This window comes from Dendrobates tinctorius, unplaced genomic scaffold, assembly GCF_039654945.1.
Source record: "Dendrobates tinctorius isolate UK_male_01 unplaced genomic scaffold, ASM3965494v1 ptg000129l, whole genome shotgun sequence".
NCBI lineage: Eukaryota > Metazoa > Chordata > Amphibia > Anura > Dendrobatidae > Dendrobates > Dendrobates tinctorius.
The window spans coordinates 25,890,797-25,909,076 of NW_027361797.1; the positions used below are offsets into that span (position 1 = coordinate 25,890,797).

The 18,280-nt window shown below is 44.1% G+C and overlaps 1 protein-coding gene across 3 annotated transcripts in view; it reads right to left on the reverse strand.

Moving 5' to 3' along the window:
* The window catches only part of MRTFB (myocardin related transcription factor B), a 334,459-nt gene that overhangs the window by 167,775 nt on the left and 148,404 nt on the right, over positions 1-18,280 (reverse strand). For all 3 annotated transcript variants that reach the window (XM_073542887.1, XM_073542884.1, XM_073542885.1), the window contains one exon: positions 16,854-17,058. In XM_073542887.1, the coding sequence (XP_073398988.1) occupies positions 16,854-17,001 (148 nt within the window). In that variant the 5' untranslated portion in view covers positions 17,002-17,058. The remainder of the gene's footprint in view (positions 1-16,853; positions 17,059-18,280) is intronic.

Genomic DNA, 18,280 nt, shown 5'->3' on the forward strand with positions numbered 1-18,280 from the left:
GCCACATGGAAGCACTTCTCACAACCTCCGTCACTCTCCTTCTATTCCCCGCCCAGTGACACCTTCTACTATTTGACTGACTGCTCCTTTGGTGTGCAATCTCAAGCAAAGGAACTAGAAGCAAGAGGAGGCGGTGCTGGGAGGGGAATAGGTGGAGGGTGGGAAGAACTTGCTGGTGTCCAAAGCACTTTAGCCTCATTTGCATATTGATTCAAAGGCTTATTTCTCAGTAAAGGAAAATCAGATTGTCTAGCTAAAGCTATGGCTGGACTTGACTTTTATTGTGAGGAAAGAGGGAGACACAAGCGCAATATAGGGTCTTATCCCATAAATAAAGTAAGCGGTTTGACAAAAAACAGCTCACCTGGTAGTAGGTATTCAAAGCATGTATAGATAAGGGCTGCTGCAGATCCACAAGTCTGTCACCGACTATCTGAAACAGAGCTCTGCAAAGGAATACGTGGATTTCGTCCGCGCTGCCCAAATGATGAAATTCCAGAAGGTTAATAAAGTTTGACAGCGGTTTATTCTACGCGTTTCAATGTTTTTTGCAACCTGAGGCATACCTTTAGGAGTTTGTGTCCGAGATTTGCTTTTCTTGCTCAGTATACATGTGTTTTTTAATTTTACTTATATTTTTATACTGTCTGCTAACTATGAACTTTGACATGTGTCATCTCACTGTTCGGAGCTCATTTTTTTAAATCTGTGTGTGCTTAATGCACCACCTATGTATGCTTCATGTGGTATTTCCTGAAGAAGAGGTTGCAAAAAACCTTGAAACGCGTAGAATAAACCACTGTCAAACTTTATTAACCTTCTGGAATTTCATCATTTGGGCAGCGTGGACGAAATCCACGTATTCCTTTGCAGAGTTCTGGACTTGACTTTGAAAGAGCTGCATGTGCAAATAAATAATTTGGGGGGTTACATCTGGCTGACAAATTCCCATTGAAGAGAACTGGTCACCGCCAAAAAAAAAATAACAACCACTTTTTCCATGTAGAGATAGTAGTAATCTGCAGGGAAAAAAGAAAAAAAAAAAAAAAAAAAAAAAAAAAAAAAGAGTATAAATACTGTCTGGCAGGCTTACTGGAACGGCGGCTACAGGGAGAAAATGAACTTGTATCACCCCTGTAGCCACTCAATTCCAGACATCGTGGCGGTGCAGGGAGCTGTAACAGTCTGTGTAACAGCGTCTGTGTGCATTGCAAAAGTGTAAAAAAATGTCTACACTTTTTCTAAGTTTACGCATCACACTAAATATGCTACGGCTTTCATACAGCAGAGCATTACTTAGAATTTAAAGGGAATCTATCAGGGGGTTTTTGCTGTGTAATCTGAAAGTAGCATAACGTAAAGGAAGAGACTGATTACAGGGATGTGCCACTTGCTCAGCAATTTGCTGTAGGTTTAATACAATCAGTGTTTTATCAGCAGATTATCATCACTAGAGGACTAGGTGTCATGTGCAATGAAGTCCAGCTAATCTGTGTAACTCCGCTCTCACCACTGATTGGCAGCCTGCTGACAACGCACGTTGTACATAGGAAGCTACTAATCAGCAGAGTGGGGTCATACAGAGCTCAGCATTCAGAACACTGCTACATCTACAGAAAAGAAAGCAGGGATTATATAAAAAACAAAAAAAAACAAAAAGAAGTTCCGTAAGTGACACATAGCTGAAATCAATTTCTATGGATCTAGATTTTGCTGCTCTCAGATTTCATAGCAAAAACCTGCTGACAGAGTCCAACTAAAGCGAAGTCTCTAGGCAAGTATCTCTTTAGTTTAGTATGATGATGCATGAGATTTGGAGCTCCGTAGAAAAAGGAGGTCCTTCTGTTAAAGGTATATGTGTAAGTTAATAGTGGGGCTTTTACATGACATGCTCCCTTTTAAGCTACCAACATTTTAATATATATATATATATATATATATATATATTTTTTTTTACTAATTACTTTTCAGTACAACAAACAGGGGCTAACCACAAAAGACGGGTAACATTTGTGATCCTCTTCTGTAATACTTTTCCTCTGCCATTTGAGGGCCCCGCTATTACTTATGGCCATTTATTCATTTATTTAGTCTATTTCTCATGGTTTACAACCAGCATGTCTAAGTAAACCAGCCTTTCCTGTTTAGAATCCAGCAAGTGTGCTGCCAGCCTTTTGTCAGAAGTGCCAGTGCGAGAAGCTTGTCATGTACACCCCAGATATACTCCGTCTCAAAGCTGCACACATGCCGATCACAAATGTAGACGAACACTTGCATTACAGCCCGACTTGGAGATAATGCTGTATTTGCAGACAAGCAAATTGTAAAAAAAAAAAAAAAGTTACTAAACAACATAAATCAAGAATCCAATGCATAAAGCCTGTATATTCAGAGTCATGCCCCGACTGTGGCACTTAGGCTGTCAAATTAAAAGTACTCACAAATCAATAGAATGTGTGAACGGAAGTGTATTCAGGCTTGGACTGGCCAACAGGAGAGCAGGAGAATCCTACGGTGGGCCGCTGTGCAGGTGTGTGTCACCGCCCTCTTATATGAGCAGCACTTGGCACTATATACTTGAATCACTATGTCCAGACAATGTCAGCATCATATTCATTTATCAATCTACCCAGCTCACTGTTAAATAAATTTGTGATTGACGATACTGTCACATTTGCATGTAGCTGAAAGGTCCGGCCCTGGAGTTATTTACTGGTGGGCTGTTGGCTCCCCATGGAGTGTATTTCCAATGTATATCAATTAAAGTGTGAAGTCTTGTGAATACATAACATTTTCATCATTTGCAAAAATAAAAAAAAGCTCTTTATTTTTGTTTTTAATGGGGGGGGGGGGGGGTTGAGGCTTTTCAGCACCAAAAGTCTCAAAATCTTTAAAAAGTTGCCTAAAAATACACCAAACTGAAAACTCATCAACTCCTCCAGAAACCTTACTCCATGCAGCGCCTTGAAGTGAGAGGTGCCAAAAACAAAAAAAAAAAGCAGCGTTTGGTAAAAGTCGCATTACGTGAATCTGTCTAAAACATTTGGGTAAGCAAAGCTGTTGAGGGAAAAACAACACAAAAATGAAAAAGTTAAAAAAGGAAGTCCAGCTCACCCTCCTTCAATTTCCATCAGGTTTGGACCATCTTAGCCAAGGCGTGGTGAACAAAAAAAACCCAAAAAGGATGATCCGGTTTCACAAACTGAAATGTCCTTTAATAATGCAAATAGCCATTCTTCAAGAGATAAAGGATAAAATACAAACATCCAGGTGTAGATAAAATCCAAAGAGGAAACAATCAATACTGAGACATCGACATGTCTCAGTATATACATGACTCTGTTACTAAATGGTCTATAACCCACAATTATGTGTACTGAGGAAATCATCCGGCCCTTGTAAAAAAAAGCTGTTATAGTGTCCGCCGTCACTATCTCTTGTGGTCAGCATTCCACAGTCTGACTGCTCTAACTGTAAAGAACCCTTTCCTGCTTAGCTGTTGCAATCGCCTTTCTTCCACCCATAATGAATGCCTCCTGGTCCTTATTATGGTCTTTGGAAGGAATAAGTCATGTGCCGTCATTTTGTATTCACCACACATGTATTTACACATACAGTTGTGGCCAAAAGTATTGACACCCCTGCAATTCTGTCAGATAGTACTCAGTTTCTTCCTGAAAATGATTGCAAACACAAATTCTTTGGTATTATTATCTTCATTTAATTTGTCTTAAATGAAAAAACACAAAAGAGAATGAAGCAAAAAGCAAAACATTGATCATTTCACACAAAACTCCAAAAAATGGCTAGACAAAAGTATTGGCACCCTCAGCCTAATACTTGGTTGCACAAACTTTAGCCAAAATAACTGCGACCAACCGCTTCCGGTAACCATCAATGAGTTTCTTACAATGCTCTGCTGGAATTTTAGACCATTCTTCTTTGGCAAACTGCTCCAGGTCCCTGATATTAGAAGGGTGCCCTCTCCAAACTGCCATTTTTAGATCTCTCCACAGGTGTTCTATGGGATTCAGGTCTGGACTCATTGCTGGCCACCTTAGAAGTCTCCAGTGCTTTCTCTCAAACCATTTTCTAGTGCTTTTTGAAGTGTGTTTTGGGTCATTGTCCTGCTGGAAGACCCATGACCTCTGAGGGAGACCCAGCTTTCTCACACTGGGCCCTACATTATGCTGCAAAATTTGTTGGTAGTCTTCAGACTTCATAATGCCATGCACACGGTCAAGCAGTCCAGTGCCAGAGGCAGCAAAGCAACCCCAAAACATCAGGGAACCTCCGCCATGTTTGACTGTAGGGACCGTATTCTTTTCTTTGAATGCCTCTTTTTTTTCTCCTGTAAACTCTATGTTGATGCCTTTGCCCAAAAAGCTCTACTTTTGTCTCATCTGACCAGAGAACATTCTTCCAAAAACGTTTTAGGCTTTTTCAGGTAAGTTTTGGCAAACTCCAGCGTGGCTTTTTTATGTCTCGGGGTAAGAAGTGGGGTCTTCCTGGGTCTCCAACCATACAGTCCCTTTTCATTCAGACGCCGACGGATAGTACGGGTTGACACTGTTGTACCCTCGGACTGCAGGGCAGCTTGAACTTGTTTGGATGTTAGTCGAGGTTCTTTATCCAACATCCGCACAATCTTGCGTTGAAATCTCTTGTCAATTTTTATTTTCCGTCCACATCTAGGGAGGTTAGCCACTGTGCCATGGGCTTTAAACTTCTTGATGACACTGCGCACGGTAGACACAGGAACATTCAGGTCTTTGGAGATGGACTTGTAGCCTTGAGATTGCTCATGCTTCCTCACAATTTAGTTTCTCAAGTCCTCAGACAGTTCTTTGGTCTTCTTTCTTTTCTCCATGCTCAATGTGGTACACACAAGGACACAGGACAGAGGTTGAGTCAACTTTAATCCATGTCAACTGGCTGCAAGTGTGATTTAGTTATTGCCAACACCTGTTAGGTGCCACAGGTAAGCTACAGGTGCTGTTAATTACACAAATTAGAGAAGCATCACATGATTTTTCGAACAGTGCCAATACTTTTGTCCACCCTCTTTTTTATGTTTGGTGTGGAATTATATCCAATTTGGCTTTAGGACAATTCTTTTTTCATTTAAGACAAATTAAATGAAGATAATAATACCAAAGAATTTGTGTTTGCAATCATTTTCAGGAAGAAACTGAGTATTATCTGACAGAATTGCAGGGGTGTCAATACTTTTGGCCACAACTGTATAAATGAGATCCCCTCTGAGGCGTCTTTTTTCTGAGATAAACAAATCCAATATTTCCAACCTTTTATCACATGAGAGGCCTCCATCCCTTGCAATAATCTAGTTGCCGCTTTTGAACTGATTCTAACTTCTGAACATTCTTTTAATAATGTGGAGCCCAAAACTGGATCCCATATTGTAGATGTGGCCTCCTCACCAGTGATTTATGAAGGGGTAACAATACGTTGGGATTGCGTGTTTTTCTCTCTCTTTTTATATACCCTAAAATCTTGTTTGCTTTTGCGGCTGCTGCCTGACATGGAGTACTGCTGCTCAGCATAGTTGTAACCAGGAACCCCCCATCCTTCCCCTGTTCTGTAGCGCCGAGTATACTCCCATTTAATGAATGTTCAGCATTAGGATTACTCCGTCCTAGGTGCATTACTCTACATTTATCTACATTAAGTCTCGTTTGCCAAGTGTTTGCCCATACAGACATCTTACCCAGATCAATTTGCAAAATAGTGAAGTCAAGGTCAGATTTTAGTATCCTGCATAGTTTGGTGTCGTCAGCAAAGACTGACACTTTACTCTCAATCCCAGCCAAAAGGTCTTTAATAAAGAGGTTAAAAAGAATCAGTCCTCGCACAGATCCCTGCAGCCCCCACTGCTCCCAGTACAGATCCTTGCGGTCCCCAGTATTCCCAGTACAGATTCCTGAGGTCCTCACTGCTCCAAGTACAGATCCCTGCTGTCCCCACTGCTCCCAGTACAGATCCCTGCGGTCCCCACTAATCCCAGTACAAATCCCTGAGGTGCACACTGCTCCCAGTACAGATCCCTGCGGCCCTCACTGCTCCCAGTACAGATCCCTGCGGTCCCTACTATTCCCAGTACAGATCCCTGCGGTCCTCACTGCTACCAGTACAGATCCCTGCGGTACTCACTGCTCCCAGTACAGATCCCTGCGGACCTCACTGCTCCCAGCACAGATCCCTGCGGTCCCCACTATTCCCAGTACAGATCCCTGAGGTCCTCACTGCTCCCAGTACAGATCCCTGTGGTCCTCACTGCTCCCAGTACAGATCCCTGCGGTCCCCACTATTCCCAGTACAGATCCCTGCGGTCTTCACTGCTCCCAGTACAGATCCCTGTGGTCCTCACTGCTCCCAGTACAGATCCCTGTGGTCCTCACTGCTCCCAGTACAGATCCCTGTGGTCCTCACTGCTGACTATATCCCATTTAGAGAATGCACCATTTATGACAGCTCTTTGTTTTCTGTCATTTCGCCAATTCCTTACCCCTCTGCATAAAGTTTCCCCAAGTCCCTGCTTCTGTAGCCTCAGTATAAGGCTGTTATGTGGTACAGCATAAAATTTTTACTTTTTGTGGCTCTCACACTAAATGCTTCATAAATAGACTAAGTAAGCTACAATGGGGAATGGGTCTTGGCCACAGATAAGCAGAAGTCCATGTTTTACTGTACAGTAAGAGGTTTATATATACAGTAAGAGGTTACACGTGCCGCGCCAATTCTTTGGAATGCACTTCCCAGGTCAATACGATTAGTCCCCAATCCCCACAATTTTAAGCGTGTCCTGAAAACGCATTTATTCAGACTGGCCTATCGCCTCAACACATTAACCTAACCTATCCCTGTGTGGCAGAGCCAAAAGTTTTACCATAACCAGGTTCCCAGCATCATGTTCCCACATGCTTTATGCATCCATTAGCCCTCTGTGTCTGTACTGTTACACACTTAACATTATGGCTGGTCCATACAATCAGGGCAACTGTTACCACCCACCTTTCGTGTCTACCTCTTTCCTCATAGACTGTAAGCTTGCGAGCAGGGCCCTCATTCCTCTTGGTATCTGCTATAATCTATGTGATAATTGTTATGCTGTAATGTCTATTGTCTGTACAAATCCCCTCTGAAATGTAAAGTGCTGCGGAATATGTCGGCGCTATAAAAATAAAATTTATTATTATTATTATTATTATTATTATATACAGCATGTGAGGAACTTGTCACTGCGCTTAGTAACACACGTCAATCTGTTCCTCTAACCACTGCCTCCTTCTGGATTATTACGCCCCTACATACCTGGATTTATGGTTTTGAAATTTCAACATTTCAACTTATTAGTTCGCAGGCGTAAATGGTGCTTCTTTCATTGTATTTACTTTCACGCAGGGCTGTGGAGTCGGTAAGCCAAACCTCTAACTCCTCAATTTCCCTGACTTCCGACTCCATGACTCCGACTCCACTGCCCTGTTTCCACGAGCAGCACTACATGCGGAGGGCCGACCTACCCTTCCTTCTACACAAGAAGTCCATGAAGTTCATACTGAATCATCCTGCATCATGGTGGGAAAAATGAATGTGATTTTTAGTGTAAGAAGGAAATGTATGCGATAACAATTTATGGACATCCATATATATTCTAGCTACGCGAGCGATATCTGCCTTCAGCCCTGTGTAGGTTACAATTTGTTCCAGAAACTAATGGTGCCACTCCCCCTGAAGAAGTGACAAAAGCGAAACGTACATTGGGGAACGGGACCAGCGCCAAGGCAGGACGCTCAGCATGGGTAAATACCTATCATTTACTTCTATACTTTTAGCAATATGCCCAAATAGCGACTGTGACTGATCTATTCTATACATTTGCACTTTATTTGCCTACTTGCACGTTAGGTTATTCACTCTTAGGGACATCATAGTGCTAATTGTCAAATGACTGCAACCTCATAATGACAAGACATATTTAGGTCACAAGCCCTTTCACGCTGTAGTTGGACACATGACCTTCTGTCCTGCTCTGTCTTTGGCCCCCTTTGATTGAACCTTGGGTCATCATTATAGAGACATATATGTATCCATTATAACCTTTCATATACTCCATAAGTCTTGTAATGTTGATGTTAATAAATGTCACGCTGCAGCTCTGCAGGTACATGCAAACTCCACAAGATGGAGGCAAAGTGGAGGGAAGACTGAAATACTACTCAGTGCAGTCCAGAAGCACTGCAGCGAGGCTATCACCGGGTGGCAGCGGAATAGTCAAACTAGCCGGGTTGATACGAGAGAGTTGCGCAGTACCAAGGGAAATACCAAACACTGCCAGAGGAGCGCCAAAAAGGTCAGTACCGGTCACAAGTAGAAATACCAAAAGCAAGAGACAGGAGCAGGTCAGAGTCAAAGCAGAGTTGGGTACCAGTGAGTCCAAACACTAAGGAAAACACTGAGTCGGGACGGGAAGAGGGGAATGAACAGACACGGGCCCAGTCAGCAAAAGACAACAAGACAAATCAGGGTATAACCAGAGTCAGCTACTCACGTCGTAGGAAGAAAATATAACTGACACTGCCTGCAGGACGCAGCGCAGAGAAACAGCCGACCTGACAACAGAACGAGGCAGAGAAAAGTTAACCCCTGACATGACCAGACCAGGAAAAACCGGGTCTGGATCACGACAATAACATTTTGCATCTTATTTTTAATGGCATAAATTGACTCAGTTTCTCACTGTTTAAATTGATTGTTGTGAGTCACCAATGTATGAGTACATTTAATATGTGGAACAGGTATCTTTGTTATACTCGACTCCTCAATTTCCCTGACATCCGACTCCGCGACTCCAACTCAACTGCCCTGCTTCCAAGAGCAGCACTGCATGCGAAGGGATGACCTATCCTTCCTTCTACATAAGAAGTCCATGAAGTTCATACTGAATCATCCTGCATCACGGTGGGAGAAATGAATGTGATTTTCAGGGTAAGAAGGAAATGTATGAGATTTCACTTTGTGGACAGGACGGTGACTAACGTAAAATTCATGTATCCTCTAGTTACACGAGCGATATCTACCTTCAGCCCTGTGTAGGTTACAATTTGTTCCAGAAACTAATGTTGTACTCCATGTCACAAGAAAATCATTTTCTGCATGTATAACATGGGCAAAGCAAGATGTCCTAGGTCCAATGACTCAAACCCCACTGAGGTCAAATAAATATATTTCCCAGAAACTACATATTGAGAAAAACTTTATACTATGTCACGTCGTAGAAATCACAGTGTGGGAGTCTCAATGTGTATGAAGAATATGGGGGTCCATCCTCTACAAGGCTTCAGCAGAATTGGGGGTGAGGGGTGGACACACTCGCCTAAAATGTATTAAAGCTTCAGATATTGACCCCTGCTGGTCAGACTTGAAATCTTTTGACTAGTAATACAAATGAAGAAAGTTTTTTTAAGCTTATTTTAAAGCGAATCTTTCAGTAAGATCAAGTTCTTTAAACCGCATATATGGGCATGCAGGTCTTGAAACGGCAATCCTTTTTTATCTTCTATCTGTTGCTGCAGTCCCAAGAAATTAGTTTTCACTCGTATGCAAATTAGACATTAAGTGCTTTGGGCATGACAGAGCAGCTAACAAGTTTCTCCCGCTCCAGGATGGTTCTCTGCCCAGCACAGACTCTTTGGCTTGACTGACTAATCACTGTGTGATGTCAGGTGTTGGTAAGATACATTAACAGTCTGATGTCAGTGTGGCTGGTCCTCATGTAAAACAGCCATTAGATGAAACAGATCAGAAAAAAGCACCACCAGGCAGGCTTGGACTGGCCAACGGGAAAATAGGAGAATCATCGGGTGGGCCCCTGTGCAGGACTGGGCCACAGCCTTTTTATATAAGCAGTACTTGGCACAATATACTTGAATCACCATGTACGGACAATGGTGGCATCTTATTCATTTATCACCTTGATCCGTGAATTTGGTACATCTTTCAGCCGGTGTGCGCCACAGACAGAAAGAAACAGCGGTCACGGGCTGGGGTTTATTTCTGCTATAAGCTACGCCACTTTTGGTGATGTAAATTATAATACATATTGTAGGATGGTGATAGACTACCCACCCCTCCCATTAACCCCTGCTTACTTTTCAAAAAAAAGTTGTCAGAGCTGGAATAAAAAAATACCAAAAGCGGCGCTTTTTTTTTTTTGTGCAATTACATGGTGGAAAAAATTGCTAAATCTAAAGCTTCTCTTTATTTAAACAATGTACACGGCACTTACGGAACATTTTGTCAGTATTTCTGTCTGTTGCAGTGGTCTCGTTATTCGATAGCGGTCAAGAAACTGGGTTCTTCACACAGCTCTAAGGATAATGATTATACCATACCCTGTATGCCGACGTAACACATACGACGTAACGTTCTGCAGCCTGTTCGCTATTATTAATTCACTCGCTTATATGGCGCCATTAATTCCACAATGCCTTACAGACGTCTCTGGAGTGTGGGAGGAAATGGGAGAACCTGGAGGAAACCCACGCAAACACGGGGAGGACATACAAACTCCTTGTAGATGTTGTCCTTGGTGGGATTTGTACCCAGGACCCCCAGCGCTGCAAGGCTGTAGTGCTAACCACTCAGCCACCGTGCGTCCCCATAGCTTTATTTGCTCAGTAGACATATCTTCCAAGTCCAAAAGTGACTACAGCGACAGTCTATGAGGGGTAACATCCCACCCATACGTACATTACAGATAAGGTCAGGCATACTAGAGTAGTAAGAGTTAGAAACAGGCAGGCGAGCCGACCCTCCCTCAAGAAGAGAACGTCTACACAGCCTCACATGTGTGACGAAAATTGCAGCAACTAAGTGAACCTACATGTGCATAACTAGGACAACATCCCTAAACAGGAACAGCAAAACTAAGTGGAATTGTTCAGAAGCCATAGACAATAGATTTTTCTTGGTAGAACCCAAATTGCATGCTCATCACAGACATGTAAGGCCACGCTCACACGATCAGTACTTGGTCACTATTTTACATCAGTATTTTCTAGGCCGGCTCACTCATTAGCTAGTCCAGCGCCCCCCTTCTTACGGAAAATGAATTCATCTCGTCAACAAAACCATTTTCAAGTATGCCACCGACATAGCGAATGGAAAGAGTGACATCATGTTGGCTCGGTGGTTAGCACTGCAACCTTGCAGTCCTGGGTTCAAATCCCACCAAGATCATCATCTGCAGAGAGTTCGCATGTTCTCCCCGTGTTTGCGCGGGTTTCCTCCGGGTTCTTCCCACACTCCAATGACCGACTGATAGGGATTCTAGATTGTGACAGTGACGAGGACGTCTGTAAAGCGCTGAGGAATTAATGGCGCTATACGAGTAAAGTAAAATAAATAAAAAGCTCCCTGCTGGGATCATAATGTGGATGTAGAGCTGAGTGGACTGCAGGACCGGAGCGGATATCTGGACATCGGGGAAGGGTCCATAATTAAACATTAGTAACTTTAGACCCATGCACACGACTCTGAGCAGCTGGAAAAGCCATGTGAGATCAGACTGAAGACCAGGGGACGGAGCGGTAACCAGTAGTAAAGTTACTCGCCTCGCATTACTATTTTGCAAGACTAGCCGAGACAAATCAAGCCTCCAGAGACTAAAGAGATTGGACTTTCTATCCCCCCAGAGAGAAAAATAGAAATGTCCTAAATATTGTACTTTCCTCATCCATAAATATTTACACTCCAAACATTTCCTTTGAAACGTAAGTAAACCAACGACGTAACCCCTCAATAAAGCAATACTGGCAGTGACGTGATGTGCTGCAATCAGCCGCGGGTGTATCGCGGGAACGCCAGACATGACCATGGCAGGTTGGATTCATTAGGAGAATGATGGCTGTTCTGCTGAATTCTGGGGTAAAACAGCTTCACATGTCACAACATTCTTATGCCAGTCTGGGGCAGCTGCGCAAACTATTTGACAAGTGGGTGGAGCTTAACCAGGAGGGGAGTGGAGTGGCCAATCACGGACAACAACTTTACTCTCAATATCTAATGGTGGAAACGTTTTGCATTTAGATTCTAAGCTACACCCGAATGTGGCAACACCAGAAGACATACTACAGGTTTCTGCAGCAACGGAGCAGACGATTACAAGTGTATCTGTACTGGGCCAATACTAAGAGTACGGCCAGCCCTCACATAACGGCACATCATGTGCCGCGGTCGCCTGATCGGACCCAGCAGGATCCTATGTGCCTATGAGGCTAGTAGGAGTCAGGAGACCTAGGAGGTCATGGACCGTACCGCTGTAGGGAGGAGGTGTCCTTAAATGATCAGCTATTTAATCAGAATTTTTGTTTTTTGCAACTTATATTTTCATTTAACCTCCAAGATCAGCATGAAGGGCGATCACAGCCACACATGGATGAAATTCATGATTTACCATGAAATGTCTGATGCGTACGTTCAAAAAACAGAAGCGCTAATATCAGTGGGAAAATAAGATTAGCAAAGAGCGAGGAGATAAACGCAGCAATGGTGCTCGGTAAAGAGATTCAAAGTATCATAAGAGGAGAGAAAAAATTACGGCACTCACTAAACTGGATTACAAATGTCCTTTATTTCCAATATACGTGCATGTCACGGGATAGAGTTACATGGGGTAGGACTGGGTGACTGCAATTTCGCACTCACGCGTCATCCCTCATCACCTGACGGTCACCACCAGATGTCCAGATTTAGCATTAAATAACTTTTAATCTAATTGTTTTCAGAGCTCCTCTTTCATTAGTGGTACAGTCCGTGGCTTGGGTAGGTCATTCCACGGACCTTATTGAGTAATACCCACCTGAAATGCCCATCTACGTGGAGCGGGGGACGGACACGTACGTGGAGCGGGGGCCAGACATGTACATGAAGCGAGGGCCAGACATGTACATGAAGCGGGGGCCAGACATGTACATGAAGCGAGGGCCAGACATGTACATGAAGCGAGGGCCAGACATGTACATGAAGCGGGGGCCAGACATGTACATGAAGCGAGGGCCAGACATGTACATGAAGCGAGGGCCAGACATGTACATGAAGCGAGGGCCAGACATGTACATGAAGCGAGGGCCAGACATGTACATGAAGCGAGGGCCAGACATGTACGTGGAGTGGTGGCTGTGTACATGTACATGGAGTGATGGCCGAATATGTACATAAAGCAGTGGCTGGACATGTACATGGAGTGATGGCTGGACATGTACATGGAGTGATGGCTGGACATGTACATGGAGTGATGGCTGGACATGTACATGGAGTGATGGCCGGATATGTATATAAAGCTGTGGCAGGACATGTACATGGAGTGATGGCCGGATATGTATATAAAGCTGTGGCAGGACATGTACATGGAGTGATGGCTGGACATGTACATGGAGCGAAGGCCGGATATGTACATAAAGCAGTGGCTGGACATGTACATGGAGTGATGGCTGGACATGTACATGGAGTGATGGCTGGACATGTACATGGAGTGATGGCTGGACATGTACATGGAGTGATGGCTGGACATGTACATGGAGTGATGGCCGGATATGTATATAAAGCTGTGGCAGGACATGTACATGGAGTGATGGCCGGATATGTATATAAAGCTGTGGCAGGACATGTACATGGAGTGATGGCTGGACATGTACATGGAGCGAAGGCCGGATATGTACATAAAGCGGTGGCCGGACATGTACATGGAGTGATGGCTGGACATGTACATAAAGAGGTGGCTGGACATGTACATGGAGTGATGGCTGGACATGTACATAAAGAGGTGGCTGGACATGTACATGGAGTGATGGCTGGACATTTACATAAAGAGGTGGCTGGACATGTACATGGAGTGATGGCTGGACATGTACATAAAGAGGTGGCTGGACATGTACATATAGCAGTGGCCAGACATGTACATGGAGTGATGGCTGGACATGTACATGGAGCGATAGCCGGATATGTACATAAAGCGGTGGCTGGACATGTACATATAGCAGTGGCCAGACATGTACATGGAGCGATAGCCGGATATGTACATAAAGCTGTGGCCAGACATGTACATATAGCAGTGGTCAGACATGTACATGGAGTGATGGCCGGATATGTATATAAAGCTGTGGCCGGACATTACATGGAGTGATGGCTGGACATGTACATGGAGCGATAGCCGGATATGTACATAAAGCGGTGGCCAGACATGTACATATAGCAGTGGTCAGACATGTACATGGAGTGATGGCCGGACATGTACATAAAGATGTGGCCAGACATGTACATATAGCAGTGGCCAGACATGTACATGGAGTGATGGCCGGACATGTACATAAAGATGTGGCCGGACATGTACATATAGCAGTGGCCAGACATGTACATGGAGTGATGGCCGGACATGTACATAAAGATGTGGCCGGACATGTACATATAGCAGTGGCCAGACATGTACATGGAGTGATGGCCGGACATGTACATAAAGCTGTGGCCGGACATGTACATGGAGTGATGGCTGGATATGTACATAAAGCGGTGGCCAGACATGTACATGGAGTGATGGCCGGATATGTACATAAAGCGGTGGCCAGACATGTACATGGAGCGATAGCCGGATATGTACATAAAGCTGTGGCCGGACATGTACATATAGCAGTGGTCAGACATGTACATGGAGTGATGGCCGGATATGTACATAAAGCTGTGGCCGGACATGTACATGGAGTGATGGCCGGATATGTACATAAAGCTGTGGCCGGACATGTACATGGAGTGATGGCCGGACATGTACATGGAGTGATGGCCGGATATGTACATAAAGCTGTGGCCGGACATGTACATGGAGTGATGGCCGGACATGTACATGGAGTGATGGCCGGATATGTACATAAAGCTGTGGCCGGACATGTACATGGAGTGATGGCCGGACATGTACATGGAGTGATGGCCGGATATGTACATAAAGCTGTGGCCGGACATGTACATGGAGTGATGGCCGGACATGTACATGGAGTGATGGCCGGATATGTACATAAAGCTGTGGCCGGACATGTACATGGTGTGATGGCCGGACATGTACATGGAGTGATGGCCGGATATGTACATAAAGCTGTGGCTGGACATGTACATGGAGTGATGGCCGGACATGTACATGGAGTGATGGCCGGATATGTACATAAAGGTGTGGCCGGACATGTACATGGAGTGATGGCCGGACATGTACATGGAGCGATAGACGGATATGTACATAAAGCTGTGGCCGGACATGTACATATAGCAGTGGTCAGACATGTACATGGTGTGATGGCCGGACATGTACATGGAGTGATGGCCGGATATGTACATAAAGCTGTGGCCGGACATGTACATGGAGTGATGGCTGGACATGTACATGGAGCGATAGCCGGATATGTACATAAAGCGGTGGCCAGACATGTACATATAGCAGTGGCCAGACATGTACATGGAGTGATGGCCGGATATGTACATAAAGCTGTGGCCGGACAAGTACATGGAGCGGAGGCCGGATATGTACATAAAGCGGTGGCCGGACATGTGGCAGTCCCATTCAGAAAAAATAAAGTTGTGTTGCTCATGCTCGGCCAGAGGCTCATTCTCAGGATTGGGACAGTCAGACCCCACCCGAGAAGCAAGTTATTTCCAATTCCATGAGTAGGTGGTACCTTCTAAATAATGGAATAACCCTTGATAGGGGTGTTACAGGTTCTACACCTGCGGTCAGTCTATGTGACTGCAGATTGCCAAATCCTGACACTATGCCATTTACACACTGTCAGGGTTCCGCTCTTTTGCCAGCTTGACTGGTTGACACACGATTCACATACGTGCGGTTATGTGCTGACTAGCGACACTTGCCGTTTCTCTCGATGTTTTATTGGGAGAGGAAAATGAGGCGCTAGTTAGCATGTGACCAAAGAATACAAATCACATAGTAGCAATCATGTGACAACCATTCAAGCTGGCAAAAGAGTGGAATCCTGACAGTGTGCAAAATGCACACTGTCAGGATTCCGCAATTTGCATAGGGTGACTAATGAAATCTACGTGGAGCCCAGAAAACCTCTTTAAGGACAGTCCATGACTAGCAGTTGGCTACCACCAGGTAAGAACAGGCAACACCCGGTAACTATTTTAACTGGTTAAGTAGTCTGACTTCAACCAATCATCTGGATAGACCAAGTCACTGAAACTTGTTTGGATGGGCCATAGAGGTCCACAAAAAAGAGAGACCCTTCAATGTGTTGGCTAGCTGGGGTTATGGAGTATGGACCCTCATCAACCAACCACTAATGGTCTATCCTGTAGGGGTTCTATAGGTTAGTCCCCAACAAATGAACTATTAATGCCCTCTGTCTACATCTTCGCAAACTTATATTCATGTGTTTCATGGGTTGCACATCCACTTGGACGATTTAATTTGCTTTTCATAGGTATTGTTCTTGATTTATGAGCCACCATTGGAGGCCGGACATTTACTTTATAGATTGAGGATACAAATGGTCTTGAATTTTTCATCCAAACCACTATAAAACCCATTGGCGATGGCTATGAAAACGTGATATATGATGTGTGAGTTTCCAAAGGACGGCAGGTATTTTCTGCATTACTGTAACCCCATGTGCACACAAGGGACATTTCAGAGTCAGATCCAGGTCTGCACAGAACCAGGCACACATCTGACTACATAACCAGCTTAATTTCCTTTTAATTGAGAAAATAGTCAGAAAATAACACAAATAACCACAGCGGGCAAATGTTTTGTCAAATGAAAAATTACTCACCATTTTTTCTTTCCTTGAGAGGAGGCAAATTCTGGGCCGACTGCAAGGACAATTCCTCAAAATCATGGGCTACTGCTTCACTTTGGGGGCTTGGAGCCAGATGGAGTAGAGAGCCAGTCTCATCCTCCTGTGCCTGTCGATGCTCCATGATGATACAACCAGACAGAAAGGAGGTAAAAAATGGACCAATTTTTGCAGGACACGACTGTAAAAGAAGAAAAATGGATAAATCAATAAAAGTCACCTGGAACAGTAGATGATGCAGATCCACTCAGCTGTTAGAGCTGTGCATATTCCACACCACAGCTTTCTGTGTACGATGCATAGAGACAGAGAGCTGATAATCTTCTGCTGATAAAACACTGATTATAGTGAAACAGCAAAACACTAAGTGTCACATCACTGTAATCAGAGTCTCAGAGTGAGATTCCCTTTAAATACAAATCACAATAGACATGCTTATGCAAAACAGATAGATGGCATTAAGATAGGCGCTTTCTATATCCAAGCTTCCGATATTACAGGAAACCGTGTAACATATAGTAATCTGAATGAGAAAATGCCTTGCAGAGCTCTGGATCGTCTGTAATACCACGCAGCACAGATGTTCAGCCGGCTTTCATGTGATTATAATTTTAGTAGCATAATTACAGAATATAAAGAAATTACTATAACATGAGTTATATTGGCACACTGCAGTCGTGGGTGGTTCAATAAAAAAAAAAAGACAGAAAAAATAAATAAAATAAAACAAAGGCCTAAAAATGTAAACTTAGTTTTCCATTAGATAAGCAATAAGTGTATATAATTGGTGGATCCAGACTTTTCAGCCTCCTCCCACTGATAAGGGACGAGGTTGCTGCGCTCTTTCGCGTGCCACTCTCCTTTGACTCCTGTTGACTGCGTATAGACAATTACTGTCCACTACTTTTACATTGATGACCTATCCTTAAGTACTGCACCATCCGCCTCCTATTCAAATCAATTTTTCTGTCAAAAACATGACGGGTGAACATACTCATTGGAAGCAGAACCCCCCCCCCCCCCACATACACACTATTTTGTATGTAGCTTGTGGCATAGCGCCTACTGTGTGTGTTGGGGAACGCTCGCTTGGCAGCGGATTAACGTAGTCAGGCACAGGTTTTTCACACAAAACAGTCCATACAGTTTATTTGGTCATCATAAACCGCACCGTAAGCCAGTTTTCACATCACCGACTTACACATAGTCCATTACTTCACCACGTATGGCTTTATACAGCATTCACTAGACACGCCGGACTCTCTCCAGTCACATCGTGACAGCGCAGTTCAGTAACTGACCATTGTCAATGCACATAGTTCTTTCCCCATACCCGGGGTTACCTCTCAGGAGCTCCTGCTCCACAGGCTGACTCCTCGTCAGTCCAAGCTCCTCAACAGGAC